We start from the raw sequence: 18652 nt of genomic DNA on the forward strand, positions 1-18652 counted from the left end.
GTAATTTCATAACCTGAAATATTAATATGAATTAGTTTTTTTGTAATGGTTTTTTCCTCTAGTTTAAAATTTGAAAAACATTCTAGTCATTTTCATTTAAAATTTATTTTCGTTAAATTTTATAGAGTAAGGACAAGGATATTGAGATCCTCTTAAACTTTGTTTATCAAAATTGGTAATACCAAAGTAGCGGTAAACTCTCTTTTCCATTCGTATTTATAAATGTTTTATGACAGCGTTTTGTTTATGCCAAACAGTCTTGTTGTTATTATTATTACGAAACTGTACCGTTACTGTTTTGATCTCATATTATATTATTCAAATTTAGTAATATACATAAAACATTGATTGCCGTATATACTCTGTTACGTATTTGTTACCATTTACATAATTCCAATATTCATGCTGATAAAAATGGAATTGAACATTGAACCAATGAACACTTAGGAATTAACGCTTTGAAGTATAGGCCTACAGGAAAACCGCGAAATTAAATAATAGTTTCAATAACAAAATTCTAATATTTACTTCACCTTTAAGTCTTGGGTTAAACTTCGCGCGTTTAACCCAAAACAAATTCTCTTTCCTCAAGCAAGGAATTTAAGCAGTTACGTTATTTTTACCTCTAAGAAAGTTGGTTCAGTCGTTCCTTATAGTTATTGTCTTAAATTCTAAAGATCTAGCCCACATCCCCAGGATATAGTTATATAGACGGGGAGAGAAAGTCTTTTGAAGTTTTCGACATAAAATATGAATCTAGTTTATTAAAATTTTCCAAAGACCTTTGTGCGTGGCCGTGTTTTATACCAAAGAAGGGGAGAAAACTTGAGGGAGTATATAATATCAAAAACGGATTTATGCACTAAGAACGTGGGATCATAGCTTTAGCCTCTGGTACCATCCTCGCATACTTTATTGAGAAACTTCGTCTGCTTATATTTTGACTCCACCCACAAATTCGATCTCTAGAAGTAGTTATATACAGAATTTGTGGGTGGAGTCAAAATATAAGCAGACGAAGTTTCTCAATAAAGTATGCGAGGATGGGGAGTGAATTTGCTACCTTCAACGTTCTTCTCACATAAATCCGTTTTTGATAATATCTACGATGTAACGTTACTTTTGGTATGCCTCGACTTATACTTGAAGTTTGGCAAATAATATGACATAGTGACAAACTACGAAAAATACAAAGTTGCTTCACCTATAATCTTCGTTTCTTGGTTTTCCAGTCACTTCAGTTCAGTTCATTTTAATCGTGAACGTCGCATATTTCTACGCGTTGCGTCAGAACAATCTTTAAGCGCTACTTATTTTACTGAGTTATAGTAATGGCAGCCCCTATTTTGACTGTATTCTAGGAGAGCGGTAGCTCTCTTAGATAAGACCTCATACTGCTCTTAATGTATAAGGAGAGTTTTTTTAAAGTTCAAGGAGTAGTTAACACGTAATGGCACTAGCTTACTGATAACCTCTTCCCTTCAATTTCATTCCTTCTCGAAATTGGGTTTATTTTTCTACTGCGCAAGTTAACAATTTTAAATAAAATCTTAAAACCTAATCGTAAAAATGTCCTGATATATTATTTTTGGTCTAATCATTTGAAAGTAGCCCTATAGGCTTACTTCCCCGCGCGTGGCATCATGGGAAGGATTGAAGTTGAAGCTTAGAGAGTTTTGGGGGAGAGGGAATACTTGGAAAATAGCGTTGACAATAGCTCAAACCACGCACCTTCGGCGGCTTTAGTTTAGTTTCGTTCCTTAGCGTTCTAGAACGCCCAAGGAAGGAAATTCTGTAATTCCTGGTAAGGGATTTATACCCCTAGACCCTGCCCTATGTTTCTCTGTATGTATTAATAAAGCAAGCTCGCCTACTTTAGATGATCGTGAAAAGGGTCGAGCTGCACCCACCCGGTAGTGAGCCCCGATAAGAGTCTTAAAACGAAAACCCATCCGCACCCGGCCCGGGTTTGTTCCAGCCAGTTTTGGGACTTGGCGCTCCGAGTACTCATTCCTCCATCCAGTAATGATCGGAATACTCAGTCTCTCCTTTAGAGACGCTGCTTTCCTTTGTCAATGGTAAAGACTGAAGAGTTTTATAATACCAGGTTCACTTTAAGAGAGAAGCGAAAAGGAAGTGTGCCCCATTCCCCCTCTCCCCCATTTGCCACGTTTTAAATAAGGAACCTGCAAATTACGGTTGAAACTCGTAACTTGAAGTCAGCAACACCGTGATGGCTTTTCAAGGAAAAATGGCAATAATATCTGAGCATTTGGGCAGTAAGGTGTCCTCTAACCAATGTTGGTCACTTCTGCCTGAGGCACCGGTATTGGTATGGCTTCCCATTGGCTGTCTTTATTGACGTCAACATGCATGGAAGGCTTAAGTATACCGCCTACATCACGCTGCAGACAGGGAGATAAGAATTGCATGTCCTGTTGAGACGTATCTTTATGTTATTACATCAAATATTGTACTTCTAATATTGGTTTTATCCGTTGCTTAGCTTTGTTGCTCATAGTAATCTGGTATTGAAATCGTTGGGCCCGGAGGAGGGGGTGGAGACAGGGTCGGGCTAGCTTTGACACTGTTTGCGGATAATACCGGAGAAAAGGACGCTGGAGAACTTAATTCCTCAGGCAGATTAATCCTTATATACTGTTCCCCCTAAGCTATACTCCCTCTCTTCTAAAGTTCCCCCATCCTCTATAAGGGGGCTATGCTCGGATGAAGAGAAGCTTTAGACGTCCGGGAGGAACTAAGAGTAAGAGAGAGGATAAGATGGGGGGAGCTTCCCCTCTTCTATTCTCTCTTCTCTACAATCTTTTGTCATTGCTAATATCGCTAATCTTAGATAAACACGATGCTTTTAAAGGATAAATTGCCTTTACCTTTTAAATTTCAACACATTCCTATACCGTCGTGGATGGCGCTAATATATAGTATGGATTTTAACTATATAGTCTTCCAAAGGACCGAAAGATCCTCGCTTGTATAAACTTTCCGTGGGTTTTAAGTTAGTTTGTTTGAAATTTTAATTGTATTCCTAAACTAAAGTCTCGCTATTTAATTTAGAATGCGGTTGGTTGAATGATAATGGACGTAATGAGGTTATACCTACCTAAACTCGTCGATAAAGTTACGAATCATTTTGTAAACCCCTTTGTTACTGTGACGACTTAATCCAACTTATATTTAGGAATTTAGCCCAGTGTTGTTGAAAGGTTATGTCAACTATATTTGTTGTATTTTAAGGGTAGCTTGTAAATAAACCTTAATTAAATTAATTTGGTGTTTTAATTTGACACGTGATCCACACGGACTGGTTTATACTCCCTTTAAAGATGAATGCTTCTTCAACATTTAATTACACCTTTCAAATAATCTTATCGAGTCTTTATCCATGACAAAGAGAATCTCGTGAATTATCCGAAACTCAAGACCTTTTTATCTTCAAAAAAAATTAACAAAACATTTTAAAAACACGGGTTACATTTTCAGTATACAACATTACGTCCTCTTATCTTTACATTCTTTGTATTAATTCTAGATATGCTTATTTTTATACCAACGAGTTAGGTATATAAGTTTGAAAGATAGGACTAGAATTTATCTTTTAAATCCAAAAATATTCCAGGGTTTGTGAACCTTGGGTCTCTACAAAGAATCAAACACTCTGATATAAACTCTGTCGAAAGTTATTTATATATATTATCCCCCAAAAGGAAAATACATCATGGTGGCCGGGATTGGTAATGGTATACGTCATGAAACACGTGATATTCAAGGGGGTAATAAGGCTTTTGAAAAAAAAAAGATAAATGCTATCTTTCAAAGTAACTCGTTGATATAAAAAAAATAAGAAAAGAAATTCCTTCAGCAGCAAAGCAATCGATTTTTAAGTTGTAAATCAGAGCTATTATTGACATGGAGCGTGCATCTTTCAGTTTAGGGTTGGGTTGTTTTTTTTTTTTTCCATACCCCCTGGTCCTAAGGGATCTCAACTGGTTTTTTTTTTTTGGTTTTTTTTTTTTGGATATACCATGTTAGTACTGTTGAAGTCTATGAACCATTGGCCAGGCATGAGTTAATTGTGCTTCATGTAGCCTCGTCTCCTGTAGTGTAAATGGTGTCAATTCTCCTAGTCTGAAAATTATGCTAGTATTTAATAATTTCTTGATATTTCTGGACGAAAGGAGAATCGTATCTCTTGGCTCTCTCTCTCGCATTCATTAATTGGTTCTCTGTGTTCGTATAGACTCGTGTAAAACCAAAGAAAGGCGTGAGATATATTCTCTCCAAATTTTGATCCTTCCTTAGTTTCATTTATAGAGCCTAGCGGGCTTTCGTATCATTAATCACCTGGTTACGAATGCGCTCTTAATGACTTCCCCTTTTCGTTATATTAAAGGTGTAAGCGTAAACTCGATCTAACCCCGACTTCTAACTAAGCTTTCAGCTTTTAGTATCGACGTTTCCTTGATGATTTTCTACGATTCTTGAATTCAAGGAACGCGAGTTTGTGTTTCTCTCTCTCTTTCTCTCTCTCTCTCTCTATAGCTTTGGATGAAAGCCAACTTTGATGAAAGTTTACGTATTTTCCCATCCATTTCTCCCCTTTAGTCCGTATACCTTCTCTCATGGGTTTGCTTATATTAAGAATTTCTTTCATTTGAAATGTAGGTACCGGCGTTACGTATACAGGTTAGGTGCAATTTCAACTTTTTGCATGGATGCGTCTTACGTCACGTGTAGTTTCTTTTACGAGTGTGACAATACACGGGGTTGTTGAGGATGACTATACAAACGTTTTCTTTGTGAATGATCCCAAGGGGGGTTGGGGGCATGCAATTTTGCCAGCCTGTAGGCCAAAGTTATATTATAAAAATTATTTTAAATTACCGAAAGCCCAACAACTTTCAAGGGAGTGTGTAATGATCTGTTCATTAAGGTTTCCCACAGTTCGGTTCAAATCGGTTTTGGACTAAAACTGAAACTGAACTGAAACGTTTCAGTTATGATTTTCAAGAACTGAAACTGAACTGAAATTATCAGTTCGGTTCAGCCAGGAAACCGAACTGATCAGTTCAGTTTTCAGTTATAACTGAACTGAACCGAAAACTCCTTCAGAGATTATCAAGAAGAAAAATACGGTGTCAGAGGCCCAAAATCCCCAGATTGTAACTATTAACCGCTAACATTTTCTACTACTACTATTTTGGAATCGTCAAGTGCCATACCTTAAAAGTCATGTTTATTTCACTAACTACTAATTATTAACAATTAGCAATTAACCTTTGACTAGTTAACTAATTATGATACCCTTTTTAGTTACTAATTATTGGTATTCTTTTAGCCTGTGTCTCTCTGCAGAGGGTTCCAGCTAATCACGGGACTTAAATTAATATAATTAATTAATATTAATATAAATAAAATTTAATATTAATTTATTTATTATAATATTAATTATTATTAATATAAATACTAATAAATAATTAATATTATATTATGCGTAATTAAATATACGCGACATAAATGATGAAATATACGCGACAGAAATAATTTAACTCTACGCGACACTAATAAGGTAACTTTACGCGACACATCCCCCAAAATATCATACAGCATGCAATACTAAACGATGCCAGTTTTCTATTGTTCTACTAATGTTTGCGGGAACGTATTGATATCGTTTCTCGCGATTGATCGAAAGAGTACTTAACTATCTCTTCAGTTCAGTTTTTATCAGTTCAGTTTAAGAAATAAACCGAACCGAACTGAAAACTGATCAGTTTGGAGATGTGCAAACTGAAACTGAACTGAAGCAATCAAATCAGTTTAGTCCCTAAACTGAAACCGAAAATAACTGAACTGAACCGAAAACTGAACTGTTTGAACTGAACTGTGGGAAACCTTACTGTTCATTTTCCGTGGTGAAATTTGATTTTCACCATTGTTGTTATATTATTATTTTTACGTGTCATCTTCTCTTTAAATATCTCCCAGATAGGTACGCACAGTAAAAGGGGGCGGATATTAAAGATTCCCACGGGGGGGTTGGTCGGTCGGTTTTCTTTTGCACAAGGAAAATTGAATAAAAATATCAGGGAGAAAAAATATCTCGGAAAAATCTAATGTTCTTTGTTGCAAACACTCGCTGCTATCGTGTGTTAGCTATTTTGGGTTCCTTTCTCTCCAATTATCTTTTTCTTACTTTTTCGGTACTTTGTTTGCCTAACTTGAAATTAGGGAGAGATTTTTTTCCATCTGAAAAGATTTAAATTAGGTTTTCTTATTTGTTTTAAACTGCGGAATGGGACTTTTTTTTTAATTTCGCTTCAAGCTTACGCGACAATTGAAGAAACCACTCTTTAAAATGTTTGCAGATGATTTTATTAGCTTATCCAAGCAATTTTTTTTTTTTTTTTTAAAAAAAAATGTGTTTTCAAACCTTTCAACGCAAGATTATACAAGTCAGCTCTACATAAGTTTTCTTGAAAATTTGTGTTCCGTTTACTATGCAGTTCAATTGTTGAAGTTAGGCTTATTTTTCGAGAATACTTAAGCCTAATCACTATGCGATACTTAAGCCTAATCACTATGCGATACTTAAGCCTAATCATTATGCGATACTTAAGCCTAATCATTATGCGATACTTAAGCCTAATCACTATGCGATACTTAAGCCTACTTTCCATACAATGCTTAAGCCTAATTTCTATTCAATACTTAAGCCTAATCTTTATTCAATACTTAAGCCTAATCTTTATTCAATACTTAAGCCTAATCTCTATTCAATGCTTAAGCCTAATCTCTATTCAATACTTAAGTCTAATCTTTATATACAATACCTAATCTGTATAAGCCTACTTGTATATCAGATTTAGGAATAATATTTTCCAAGGCGTTGCTACGCCTCTGCCTTTATGGTATAAACACTAATATTTTCTTGAAAAATAGACGAAAACTTTAGCTTATTCGTGACCGCGTCTTTTGGGATCTCGGGTAAAATATCCGTAAATTTCAGTGGTGCGACTCGTAAACTCCTTAAATATGAATAAACAACCCGAACCAGCACCAGGACGGAGTTCATCCTGGAACCTTACGGGAGGTGACGCGTTACCCACTCGACTCCAACAAACTTCAATGATATTTAGAACCTGGCAATGTCGGGAACGTTTTAGTAATGACCTTTAGACGACTGAAAATTTAATGGTTTTGACTTTCCATTTAGAAGGTGGAAAGCTCGAAGCTATATAAGTTTTCTTTGAGAAGATGGAGAGCTAGGATGAAATGATCTTGGAGAGAGAAGTTTCCAGCGCGGGGGTGGATGATGTTGAAGAAGGAATAGGGATGTTTGCCAGAGGGGATAAGAAGGCATTTCTCTCTCAAAGGAGGCGAGAGGAATTGGTGGGGGGTTGGTCCTTACGTGTCGTCATTAAGGTTTTTAGACCCTCCTCATTGCCTCCAGTACCCCTTTTCCTTGTCGTATTTCGACAACGTGGGAGCTTGTGGAACCGCGAGCTAGGGCTATAGTGGAAGAAAAGCCAGTGCCACGTCGTTTTTATGGTTTCTTCTTATAAAAGAAGGAAAGAGAGGGGCATTGGCGTTGCGGGAGAGTGAGTGAAGCTCCTGGAATCCAAGTCACTAGTCAGGACTTAGGTTATTGGACACCAAAAGACGTAATAAACTGCTTGCGCAGCCAGATTCGAACCGGCAGAAAAGGTTCGGGCAGGGGTTGGTTCCCAGCTAGGCCAAATATCTTCTAGAGAATAAGCCGCTGCGTGGTACTTCTCATATTGCCAATACCATCTCGAGTGAGGTTGATAAGGAGGAAGGGGAAGGGGCTTGGTTGAAACTTAGAAGGAATCTTGGTACGTAAAAGTCAATAACTTCTTTTATTTAATAATACCGTCACGTGGTACCCAAATTTTCCTTAAATTTCATAATTTATTGCCAGTTATCTTAATATGGGTGGGTCTCTGTCGTCTTCCAATTAAGGATTCCATTTTCTGGTGAGAATATGAACACCCCAGGTCACGTGTTTATTTCAAAACCTATTACCCAAACGTCTTTAAACCCTTGGCTTATTCAATTTTCCTATCTTTCATATCCTAGCTACGAGAAATTGCCTGTTACCGCGTTACCCTTCCCACATTTCGTACAGAATGATGCAATAAACATTAAGGTGCCTGGAGCAAAAATGCGCGCACTGTTTTGTGTGTTTACCTTACGTTTCTATCAACACTCGAATATATCTTTTTTCGGGTATATTTAATGTCACGTGATTTTTAAAGAAGAAAAAGCATCCGCGAAAAAATATTTTAGCAAAAAGTGCTTACGGGGACACGTGGTTTTGAGCTTGTGTTCCCTTATTATGTATGTATATTCACGAATGTGAGTTTATTCAATTTGAACAAGAATATTTAATGGGTAGGGTAGGGCCTAGTATTTGTAACCTTGCAACAAGCTCTAAAATAATTTTAATAAAAGAAATTTCACACTCTAGGTAAGGGGAAAATCGTGTTTGAGAAACGAGAGGTTTGAACTAAATTATTAGATTGTTGGTTTGAAGCCAAAATAGAAACTTTGAAAAGGAGAACTGAAATTTGTTAACCCTCGGCGACTGCAGTAAATGCAGTCCCGGGTTTTTCGCTTGATTTCAAACAGATGTGGGTTACGTTCCTATAGAGGAAGAAGCTATAGAGTCATAGATCTTCAACAAACGATAGGATCTCGCGTTTCTAAAGAGATACGGCAACGGTTTGCCTTTTAGGTTGTTGTTTCGATATGGGAAAGCTACCTAGGGTGCCTTTAGTCTGTACAGGATCTTTTTTTTTTTTTTTCATTTACATTTCGTACAAAGATCTTTCGAAAGTCTTTGTTTTGCAAAGAGCACGTGGTTGCGTGCTGCGTTCTTTAAGTTAGTTCGTGGCTTCTTGAAATTTTTAGGGTTGCTTTGTTCTTGAAAGAATAACGTACATTTTCCCCGGGTCTTTCTTCTAGAAATTAGAAACTCCAGAACAAAGGGAAGTTGGGCGTGAAGACTCACTGGCGTTTAGCGCGGTTTTTACGCTTTCAAACTGTAATTTTAAAATCTGAAATCCTCCATTTTCCCCAAATAAAACAAAGAATATTCAGTGAAATTGATCATTTTGGGTTGCATTTTGGCCTGATACTTCGTTGCAACTTTTCATATTTTTCATTGCAATCACGTCTGAAAAGATAATTACCAAGCTACCATATTTCTCTGAATAAATTATTACGTAAAAATAGGCCATTTAAATCTCGAATGTTTCGAATAGTTGCAGATATAAGGAATTTTTAGGAAATTATTGCTTGGAAAAGACTTCGAAGTCTAAGTCTCCCTTGTAAACACTATAGGCGCGATTCCAGAATATCTGTATTTGTATAGAAAGAGCTCCCAGCTTTCCTGGAACACGTAACGGGTTGAATCGCCCTATTAATGATGTACCCTACACTATTCCCTGATTTTTGGAGGATCCCCGCCTAATTACATCTATACTATACCTATCCTCTCAACCTATGAGCGCGGATGGCCCGTTATCTCAACTCTATAGACTTAATAGTGATGGAACCATCGTAGCATGGTTGGTACCGGATAATTCTATCAGTATATAACGCTAACTAATGGTATAGATTCGAGATTCAATGTAACCTAATGACAACACTGATATACCTATACCGTGGACCGTGACTGTTTCGTGTTTAAATCGCGTTTGTTTATGGATTTTAACGAATGGGACAAATTAAAATTCAGTATTTAACTCACATGAAATAATTATTATACCAGAGAACCGAGGCAATATCTAATTTTGGTAGTGACCTATAACTTTTAAAATTTAACTTCAGTACAATCTTTTACCATATTTATAAGTATATATATCTTTATTTTCAAAGATCTTATTTACAAAAAATTATAATTGTAATAATAAATTATAATATTGAATAGCTTAATTCGCCTTTATTTTTAGTTACGAAAACTAACTTAAATTATAATTCCTTTGTCATTTATAATTAAATTCCCTTTTTAAGCGTACGTAGCTTGCAGCTCCCTTTGAATATTTAATTATAAACTCGGTTGAATCTTCTATTTTTAAAAACATCATTTATTCCCGAAAGTTCTTTTTAAAAAAAAATAGTACGACAAAAGAAATTTGGCTGTAAGATTTCTGGTTCGTAAACCTTTGAGGATTCAGGAAGCGTTTCATTCCGAGTATGCATTAAAGATACGCTTGTTCTCTTAGAGTATATTTATAGCGTCACGCGTCGAACTTTCATACTGAGACAAAAGGTATTTTACAAATATCTTAAAAGACGATACCAGGACTTTGCATGAATAATTGTTTTATGAAGTAGATTAAACGGAAGGTATCAATCAAGCGTTTGCAGAATTTAGAATACGTTTTCGCCTGTAATCCTGTATGTTTAGTTTTACAGTATAAACTCTCGCGAGGTATAATTAAGTCATACGTAGTTGATAACTTCGGTTTTAATCAACTTCTATTGAAGCTAAAACAGATGTTGATCACTTGATCCACATACTAAAGTAATTTATTCAATTTGGGCTGCGGTTTTACTATAGGCCTATAAAAACACCGTAAATTGCGTCCCATCTTAGCTTGCCATTTGTAACCAAGTATAGATATCAAACTAAATCGGCTTAATATTAATGATTAGAATTTTTTTTTTAAAAGAAAAAATATTTTCTATAAGCCAAAAGAGGCTTTTGATTTTTATTGATTTTTTTTCTTTTTTTTTTTTTTTTTTGCATTTCTTTAGGATTTTGGGGTGAAACCAGTTTTGTTCCAATATTACATATTTTTTTACTTTTCTGAAGTGATTTTGGCATTTTTATGAAATATGAGGATTAGAGAACTGTTTTTTTTTTTAGAATTTGAAAAACGTATAGGCTATACCATAAGTTTATCATGCCTCTAAGTAGAGAAATGGCTGCTACTCCTATGGCAATAGTGTTTGTCTGGCTCCCTTTAATGAAATCCTATACTCTCTCCGTATCATTTATTACCTCAACTTCAATACAAAATTGTACTGCCTAGCCTAGCGTTTCTTTTATCCCTTTTAGAATGTTTCAGGACTGAAACCGCCTCCATCTCACGAGAGAGAGGGATTTTGGGGTTGCTCAAGTAAAATTCGTTCCCCCCAATGCCTGCCTATACGAAACGTAAAAATCTCCTTTATCCCATTGGATGATTTTTTTTTCACGTGACCCATTTAGTAATCGTCTCGACCGCTTGGTGGCTGCACCGCGACAGAAGTTTCAAAATTTTCTCTCTTCGGATCTTAGCGCTATACGAGTTCTGACGTCACAGTAGCCTGCCTAAGATGCCCAGTTGTAACCCATATTTGTGTACTTAGAGGTATGATAAACTTATGGCTATACCAACAGAAATTCGTCTGCAATAAGAGGAAACGGATCTGATATAAATTATAGAAATTCACGTTTATAGTTATCGAAACATAATTAATCGTCGAAAAATCTAACCTAATTTCCTTTCGATAAATTGGACGGATTGGAAAAATTGGACTTTTAGGTCAAAATTTGCCGTTGAATATGGGCTTTATTCACTATATAGAATCGACTCGATTTCATTTGTTACTTTTATATTGAATATACAATACGCATGCCTATACTACTATACTACTATAAGCGTATTAGTTTTTTACTTTTAGCATTTCTAATTTACATTTATTTTTTCGCCATGTAATGTAATTGAAGCAAACCGAATACGCCTATGGTTCGACAATATTTCTAAATGCTACTCGCTATACTACCCCTAGCTTGTGTTGTATGTAATTTATTCGCGACGTGGCGTATAATTCTCGTAAATGACCTCGCGTTATAACGCGAGAACTCCCTTCGAGTCTTTTTGCAAAAAAGGAGGAGGTAGAGAGTTTTTTTATTTGAAAAATTTAGGGGGAAAAAATAATGTAAATTCCTTTTTGCGCGTAATTAGGCATAGCTTAGTTACACGCGTGTCCCTACTAGCTTCTTTGAAAGTTGCTTAAATTGCGCGAGGAAATGTCAGAAGAAACCGACTGAAACCCTGCAATTTTTTTTTCTTTACTTATTTTATGATTATTAATTCCTAGCTTGCGTGATTAGAAAATACGTCATAAAATATAGAATACGTTTCATCTATTTTGATACGAATCCAATTTTTTTTTTCTTTGACAGCTGCCAAAGACTCTTAGTAATTTGCAAATTTTCAAAATTGAGACTGTTCATAGTTTATCGAGGGGTTATTAGGCTTAACTTTTAAGATACTCTACATGATTTAGGCTTAACTTTTAAGATACTCTACATCATCTTAGGCTTAACTATTAAGATACTCGCCATCAAATTAGGGTTAATATTAAGATACTCTGCATCAAATTAGGGTTAATATTAAGATACTCTGCATCAAATTAGGGTTAATATTAAGATACTCTGCATCAAATTAGGGTTAATATTAAGATACTCTGCATCAAATTAGGGTTAATATTAAGATACTCTGCATCAAATTAGGGTTAATATTAAGATTATCTGCATCAAATTAGGGTTAATATTAAGATACTCCGCATAGAATTAGGCTTAACTCTTAAGATACTCTACATCGACTTAGGCTTAACTCTTAAGATACTCCGCATAGAATTAGGCTTAACTCTTAAGATACTCTACATCGACTTAGGCTTAACTATTAAGATACTCCGCATCGAATTAGGCTTAACCTGAACGTAATTTAAAAATTTTTGACGTTGGGTACGTTCAAAATTACCTCCATTGTCAAACAAATAGGCCTAGATTATATAATCATGGTAATACCAAATTTAGAAAATTATTATTTCACCCTAGCTACCATATATTTTATAGTGGCTTTAATTGGCGCTTGTTTTAGAAATGCCGCCTTTTCCCTTATCGTATTGGTATCATCAGCTGCCCCAGATGGTAGACGCTGGTCTGTTACTCAAAATGGATAAGAAGGAAGATATAGAGAAATGGCATTTACGTAATTTTGTCTTTAAGTATAATAGCTTCAATCGGAAGAAACTGCCATTAGTAGATGAATTTCTTTTTTTGACCCAAAGCTATTATTTTTATTACTTAAACTCCAGGGCAAATGTGTTTAAATAATTACAAACAATTGGCCCGGTTGTTTGTTAAGGTGAATTGTATGCAAAAAAAAAAAACCAAAAAAAAAACTTTGTCCGTTAATGGTTTTCTCCGAGTAGTAAGTAGTTAAGGGGTACGCTGCCTTTAATGGCGTTTCTCGAGTGTGTTTTCCCTGGCGAAATTGCTAGCTGTTTTCCAACTGTAAGCTTTGAGAAGTAGCGGTAATTGAGGGCCCCCAAATATCTTGGGTGCAATCATTAAAAGTAAGAAACCCAAAATAAAAACTTCGCTGTGTGACATGACTTTTTATACAGATTGGGGTATGACTTGTGAAAATTGTTAAGACGATGGTAGGGCCATTGAAGAATCCAATTCAACAAAAGACATTCATAATTTCAGAAAAGTATTTTACATTCTGGAATTTCCCAAATAAAATTCTTTAGATCTTTCAACCCAGTTCAAAGGAAAGTAAAAATATTTCATTCCTTACTTCGATATCGGTTGAAAAACTCCGAGAACGGGATTGATATCGTATCATAAAAGGGAAATGTTTTTTTTTTCAAGATGAAATTAAACCAAAGATAAATTAGGGGAGTAAGGTATTTCTAATCATGGTTCGGTATAAAGGAACGTAGCTTTGTCTTTAGTCTAAAGTTAAGATGGAAAATTAAACCTGGGACGTGCGAGTTTTCGCTTTGCATCTTGGGAACGATTTTTCTCGAATCCCTCCGATCTTCTTCTTCTCCTTCTTTTGCGTGGTAACGTTTGAAATGTGACACGATTCCCCCCTTTTTTTCTTATGTAAAGTTCATCCCATCTTTAAAGTACAATGCGATACTTGTTCCTTTCCGGGAAAGGATCGTGAATTTAATTGTATCCTCGTATGAATATTCTACCTTTTGGGAAGATCTCACTTTTTTTTCTATAGAAGCTTTGAATAGAATTAAGTTACCTGTTTAATATTATTGGAAAAATTAAATATATTCATCTTAGAAATAAACTCGAATATTTGGGGGTTGTTTCACGGGTCACACGCCTGTTGTATTTTCCCACTGAAATTGACAAGTTTCCTTTGTTTCACTTTTCAAAATATTGATTTCATCCATCCCCTATTTTTTCTTAGAAAAGACCAAAAAAAAAAATATAATAATTTTTGAAAGCTCTTACTTACAAGAAGAAAAAAAAGGAAAGATTATTCTAAAAACAATTTTTCATTTCCTCTGAATTTTTAAGGGGTTTAATTGCGGACGAGTAACTCCTAAATTTTTAATTTCTTTCGCTTCGCTTGCTGGGTTTTAATTTAAAATATTTCTTTATAAAAAAAATTGTTCCAAGAAAGAGAAAGAAAATAAAGTTCCCTACCTAAGCCTAATTAAAATAATTATTCTAATGTTCCGAGAAATTTTATTGAAAATATTTTATTAATATGTAAATCAAATAACCTTGAGAATTCTGGGAATTTATATCTGAAAAAATTTCTCACTGCGGAGTGGACTAGTAACATTGACGCCCTCTCTAACGTCTTTGTTGTCCACATACAGGATGTTCCATCTTTAAAGCAGACGATACTGACTCCCTCCCCCCCTATTCGAACCACGTTTCTACCATCCTTTTAAAACTAAAATAAAAATAAAGTTTATATAAAATTCTTTAATTCCGCGTACGTGAGCCGATTGCACATTTTACTTTTTTTTTCGTCAATATTACTTCTTGTATGTAAAAATTTCATTATCTTAGAATTAAGTACTCTGTATGTACTTTACATTGGCGCCTCGATCTTGCTTGGAAAGCATAAGAAGTTTAGGGATAGGAACATAAGAGGGAAAAATGATTTTTTTTATTCCTAACGCTGTTAGATTTGCATAATTAATGTTTTTTCTCTCCTCATGCCTCGGCACCACTGTTTCCATGGAAATTTCATCCTCGTTTGCCGCGTTGCTAATGTAATTTAACTGGAAATGTATATGTAAAATATGTATTTTTATAAATAACTTTAACTTAACTTAAACCCTTAAGCCTTTTTTGTAAGAATTCTTTTAATGGCAGCGGAAAACCACGCGTAATTAGATACATTTTATTATTCAAGTATAGGTTCGGTTGTAATTGTACAATATAAATAATTCATTATTTAATTACATTTTGATAAATAATAGTCTGTCCTCATTGCCTCGAGGGAGCGTACTGGGACGAAGCGTACGTATATCATTGTAATCAAGATATAATATGCAAATTAATAGCTTAATTGCCGTAATTAACCACGACGAAAGCCCTAATTTGCTCATTTCAAAGCCGAGTGTCGAAAAACTGTTTTGAAAAGTTCGGTTCCTATTATTTTTAGCTCTTAAAAACTGCGCTAATTAAGCCTATTTTGAATCGTTGTGTTAAGCCTAATTCTTAAAAGATCCTTCGCGCGCGAGATTTCGAGAAAGGATTATTATTCTTTGCATCATTTTGATTTGCCTTTTCATCCATTACGTCACTGGGACCGGAAATCATTGGACCCTAAAGCTTATATTTTGTTACGGTTCTGCAAATCCCATTCTTTAACATTATTCGTTAAAAAAACGTTCCTGTACGGTACGACGCTTTTCGTGATGTTAGGTAGCTTGCTTTTTTTAAAAAAAAAGAAAAAAATTTTAAATACTAAGTAAAATAAAAACTAACTTCCTTTTGACCCCCTTTTCTGCCAAAATATTCATATCCTCTTGTTCCTAATGATACTGGCACCATCTTGTAAAGAACTGATATTTCAATTAAAAGTAACATTAAAATAAATATTTAGAAATATTTAAAAAATAAAATCCCCTCAAAAACTACTTTTCAAGAAGCGAAAATTTCAGCCCTCCAAAAATTAATGATTTAATTAAGAAATTAATAGGAATATAGGTCAATTCCTGTGACGTCATTTAATCAATTTATTTTAGGCGATTAAATATCATATACTAAGATTCGCGTAACCCCTTCATTTTTGTGACCTTCGTAGGATTTTAAAAATTAAATATCTCCAAACAAGTAACACCGTTTTTCATTTAAATGGAGGAATTTTATCGGAGTGATAATAAAAGTTCCTTTAAATTGAAAGTACTTTAAAACGTAGCGATGCCTTGCACCTTTAGTATTGCTCCATGGTAAAAACAGCGACTAAAACACTCCCATAAAGCCTTTATCTCCTCTTACCTTTGAACGCTTGTACAAAAACTTATTTTTACAACGAAGATAAACTGTACATAGGAAAATTTTGGGTTACGTGTAAATAGTTTTTATTTATTAATTTTTTTTTTGTACTTTAAACACACAAGTTTAGTTGGAATATTAACTCTGAAAAAAAAAATAAAATGTTGTTTATCGTAGCTCGCAAATAAGCGGCCGCTTTCTCCCCTATTTGTTCATTTTCTAGATTACAACGAGCGAAACGTCCTTTCGAACCCTTAGGGTCCAATGTTGGTTCTTTTTTTGTTGCTGTTGTTTTTATTTCGCTAAACAACGACGCTATAAGTAGATTTTTATTTGACATTCGAAGCCATAGATGTTTTAAGTCATAGTCGATTTTTTAGGTATAAGTTTTGGTCTAATTTATCTTTTCTGTGAAATTTTAACGAAATTTGCTTCAGTAGAAATGTAGCCCTTATCGAAACTGGTTATTACACATACGGGGAGAATGCGGTGTTAAGTGTTATAGTATTTTACTAGATTTAAGTTGTTTTAAAATGGTTAGGGAGTTAGTTAAATTTAGTTGCAAAATATTTATTAATATATTATTTAGTTTAAATTAAATATTAATAACGACAAGAAAATGGACTGCTATTGGGATTTTGATTGGCTATTTTCCGTATGAATAATTTTTTTATTTGTTTTGCATTAGCTTACGTTAATATTTTACGTCTTTGTAAAAATTTCGACGCGTGTTGCGTCATTTGAGAGTTTGTCAATTGTACTTGTCAAGGTACAACAGCACGCTAGGTGTTAATTACCCTTTCATACTTATCCAACATGAACATACTGTTAGATTATTAGTTAGGTTTGGTTTATCATGGATATGCCTTATTAACGTTTGTATTTTCTTTTGATCTTTTTCAAGGGTGAACTGGGGATGCTGGAAAAAGTGCATTATATCCAACAACAGCAGCAGCAGCACCAGCAAGCTCCTAACCATTACTCTGCCAGCATCAATCGAGGTTCCAACGCTTCGGGCCATCACGTCTCCAAGAAGCGGAAGATAGATGAGTTAAACTGCAGCGGGTGAGTCCCAGTTTCTCCTATACCAACTGTTTCTACTTTTTAGTACAAGCGCGATGGTCAAGACGTGGTCTGGGGGCAAGTAATAGGGCATATTTTAAAGGTCACTACTGGAATCCGCGAGGGTATGGGTGGGTCATCAAGCCATACCCATTGACGCGCGATAGTTTGAATTGTAAAATTGGACCGTGACGCTTCAAAATTAGATGTCATGTTTTTGCGCGGTTTCGTTGAGAAATTTGAATTCGTCTTGTGAGCAAAGTCCGCGGGTTGGTATAGATAGCTAAGCCTCCACCCCTCCCTCAGCATGAACTTCAGTGCAGTGTTGCCCGGTCATTGTCGAGGCGGGTTAGTCAAGTACCAATTCAAACTGAACTGCTTGCCTTCTCTCTTTGCTATCTCCAGCCACATAAAAGGTCTGGCAACACTGGGGGAAAGGCAAAAGCCTCCTTTTGTCAAAACAAATGTATACACCACAGACAAAAAAGGTTCCATTTTTATCACCAACTGTCAGTGAAGATAAGTATTACTCCACGTGATTCCGGATTAGCAAAAACCTTAGTTCCCTTCGATGTTAGGGAACTAGGCCTAGAGGAATAACGAGTTGCCAATATCACCGTCGCGTTAATGTAGATATTACAAGTATATTACAAGTACAATAAAAATATCTGTCGTAAACCCAAACGTGTGTATGGTTATAGTGGCTCCCCTGAAAAGGTCTTCGAGTACGTGGCTGTCGGAACGCCATAGCAACGCGATATCGTTGTCGTACACTTTTAGCTTTGAAATTCCCTCGTAACCTTGCGCAAGTTTTGCACGAGAATAGAACCGAACCAACTCTACTCGTATAAAGTTCGCTTTTTCTAAACGTATATCGTGTCGAACGCTATTTCACGTTCCGTTGTAAGGTCAATTCCACTGTTTTTTTTTTTTTTAAAGCCGGATCCTATCCATAGTCTAAGTCGTTATAACCCCCGTTTCCAAGCGGGTCGGATGTACGTATCCAACATCCTACAAAGTGACTAAAGTTCAATAACAACTTGGGCGAAATACGTCGTGTATAGTAATAGGTAATGTTAAAAGCCGATCCATTCAATGTTATAAGTTACGCCACCGCGGGTACTTATTCGAAGCGCGGTTAAAATATAACGCCAGTCTGTACTTTGAACCAACAAAAATTCTTGTTAAGCAGGAGGTAAGTTTGTGTCCACCGAAAATACACTTTATGTAATTGTAAAGCCCTTAAAATCGAAAATATTTTCAATTACATCAAAGTTGTTG

At 35.3% G+C, this 18652-nt stretch overlaps 1 protein-coding gene across 8 annotated transcripts in view; it reads left to right on the forward strand.

Annotated features, from left to right (window-relative positions):
- Hipk (Homeodomain interacting protein kinase) overlaps positions 1-18652 on the forward strand; it is a 76903-nt gene that overhangs the window by 42061 nt on the left and 16190 nt on the right. For 4 of the 8 annotated variants that reach the window (XM_089844167.1, XM_089844168.1, XM_089844166.1 and 1 more), the window contains exons 1-2: positions 16810-16964; positions 17214-17374. In XM_089844167.1, the coding sequence (XP_089700293.1) occupies positions 16929-16964; positions 17214-17374 (197 nt within the window). In that variant the 5' untranslated portion in view covers positions 16810-16928. Of the gene's footprint in view, positions 1-16809; positions 16965-17213; positions 17375-18652 lie in introns of those variants that run through there. The other 4 variants (XM_089844171.1, XM_089844170.1, XM_089844169.1 and 1 more) reach the window with 2 other exon arrangements.

The sequence above is a fragment of the Phalangium opilio genome, unplaced genomic scaffold, assembly GCF_054372755.1.
Source record: "Phalangium opilio isolate 3A_F unplaced genomic scaffold, DU_Popi_V2 ptg000075l_1, whole genome shotgun sequence".
In the NCBI taxonomy this organism is placed as follows: Eukaryota; Metazoa; Arthropoda; class Arachnida; order Opiliones; family Phalangiidae; genus Phalangium; species Phalangium opilio.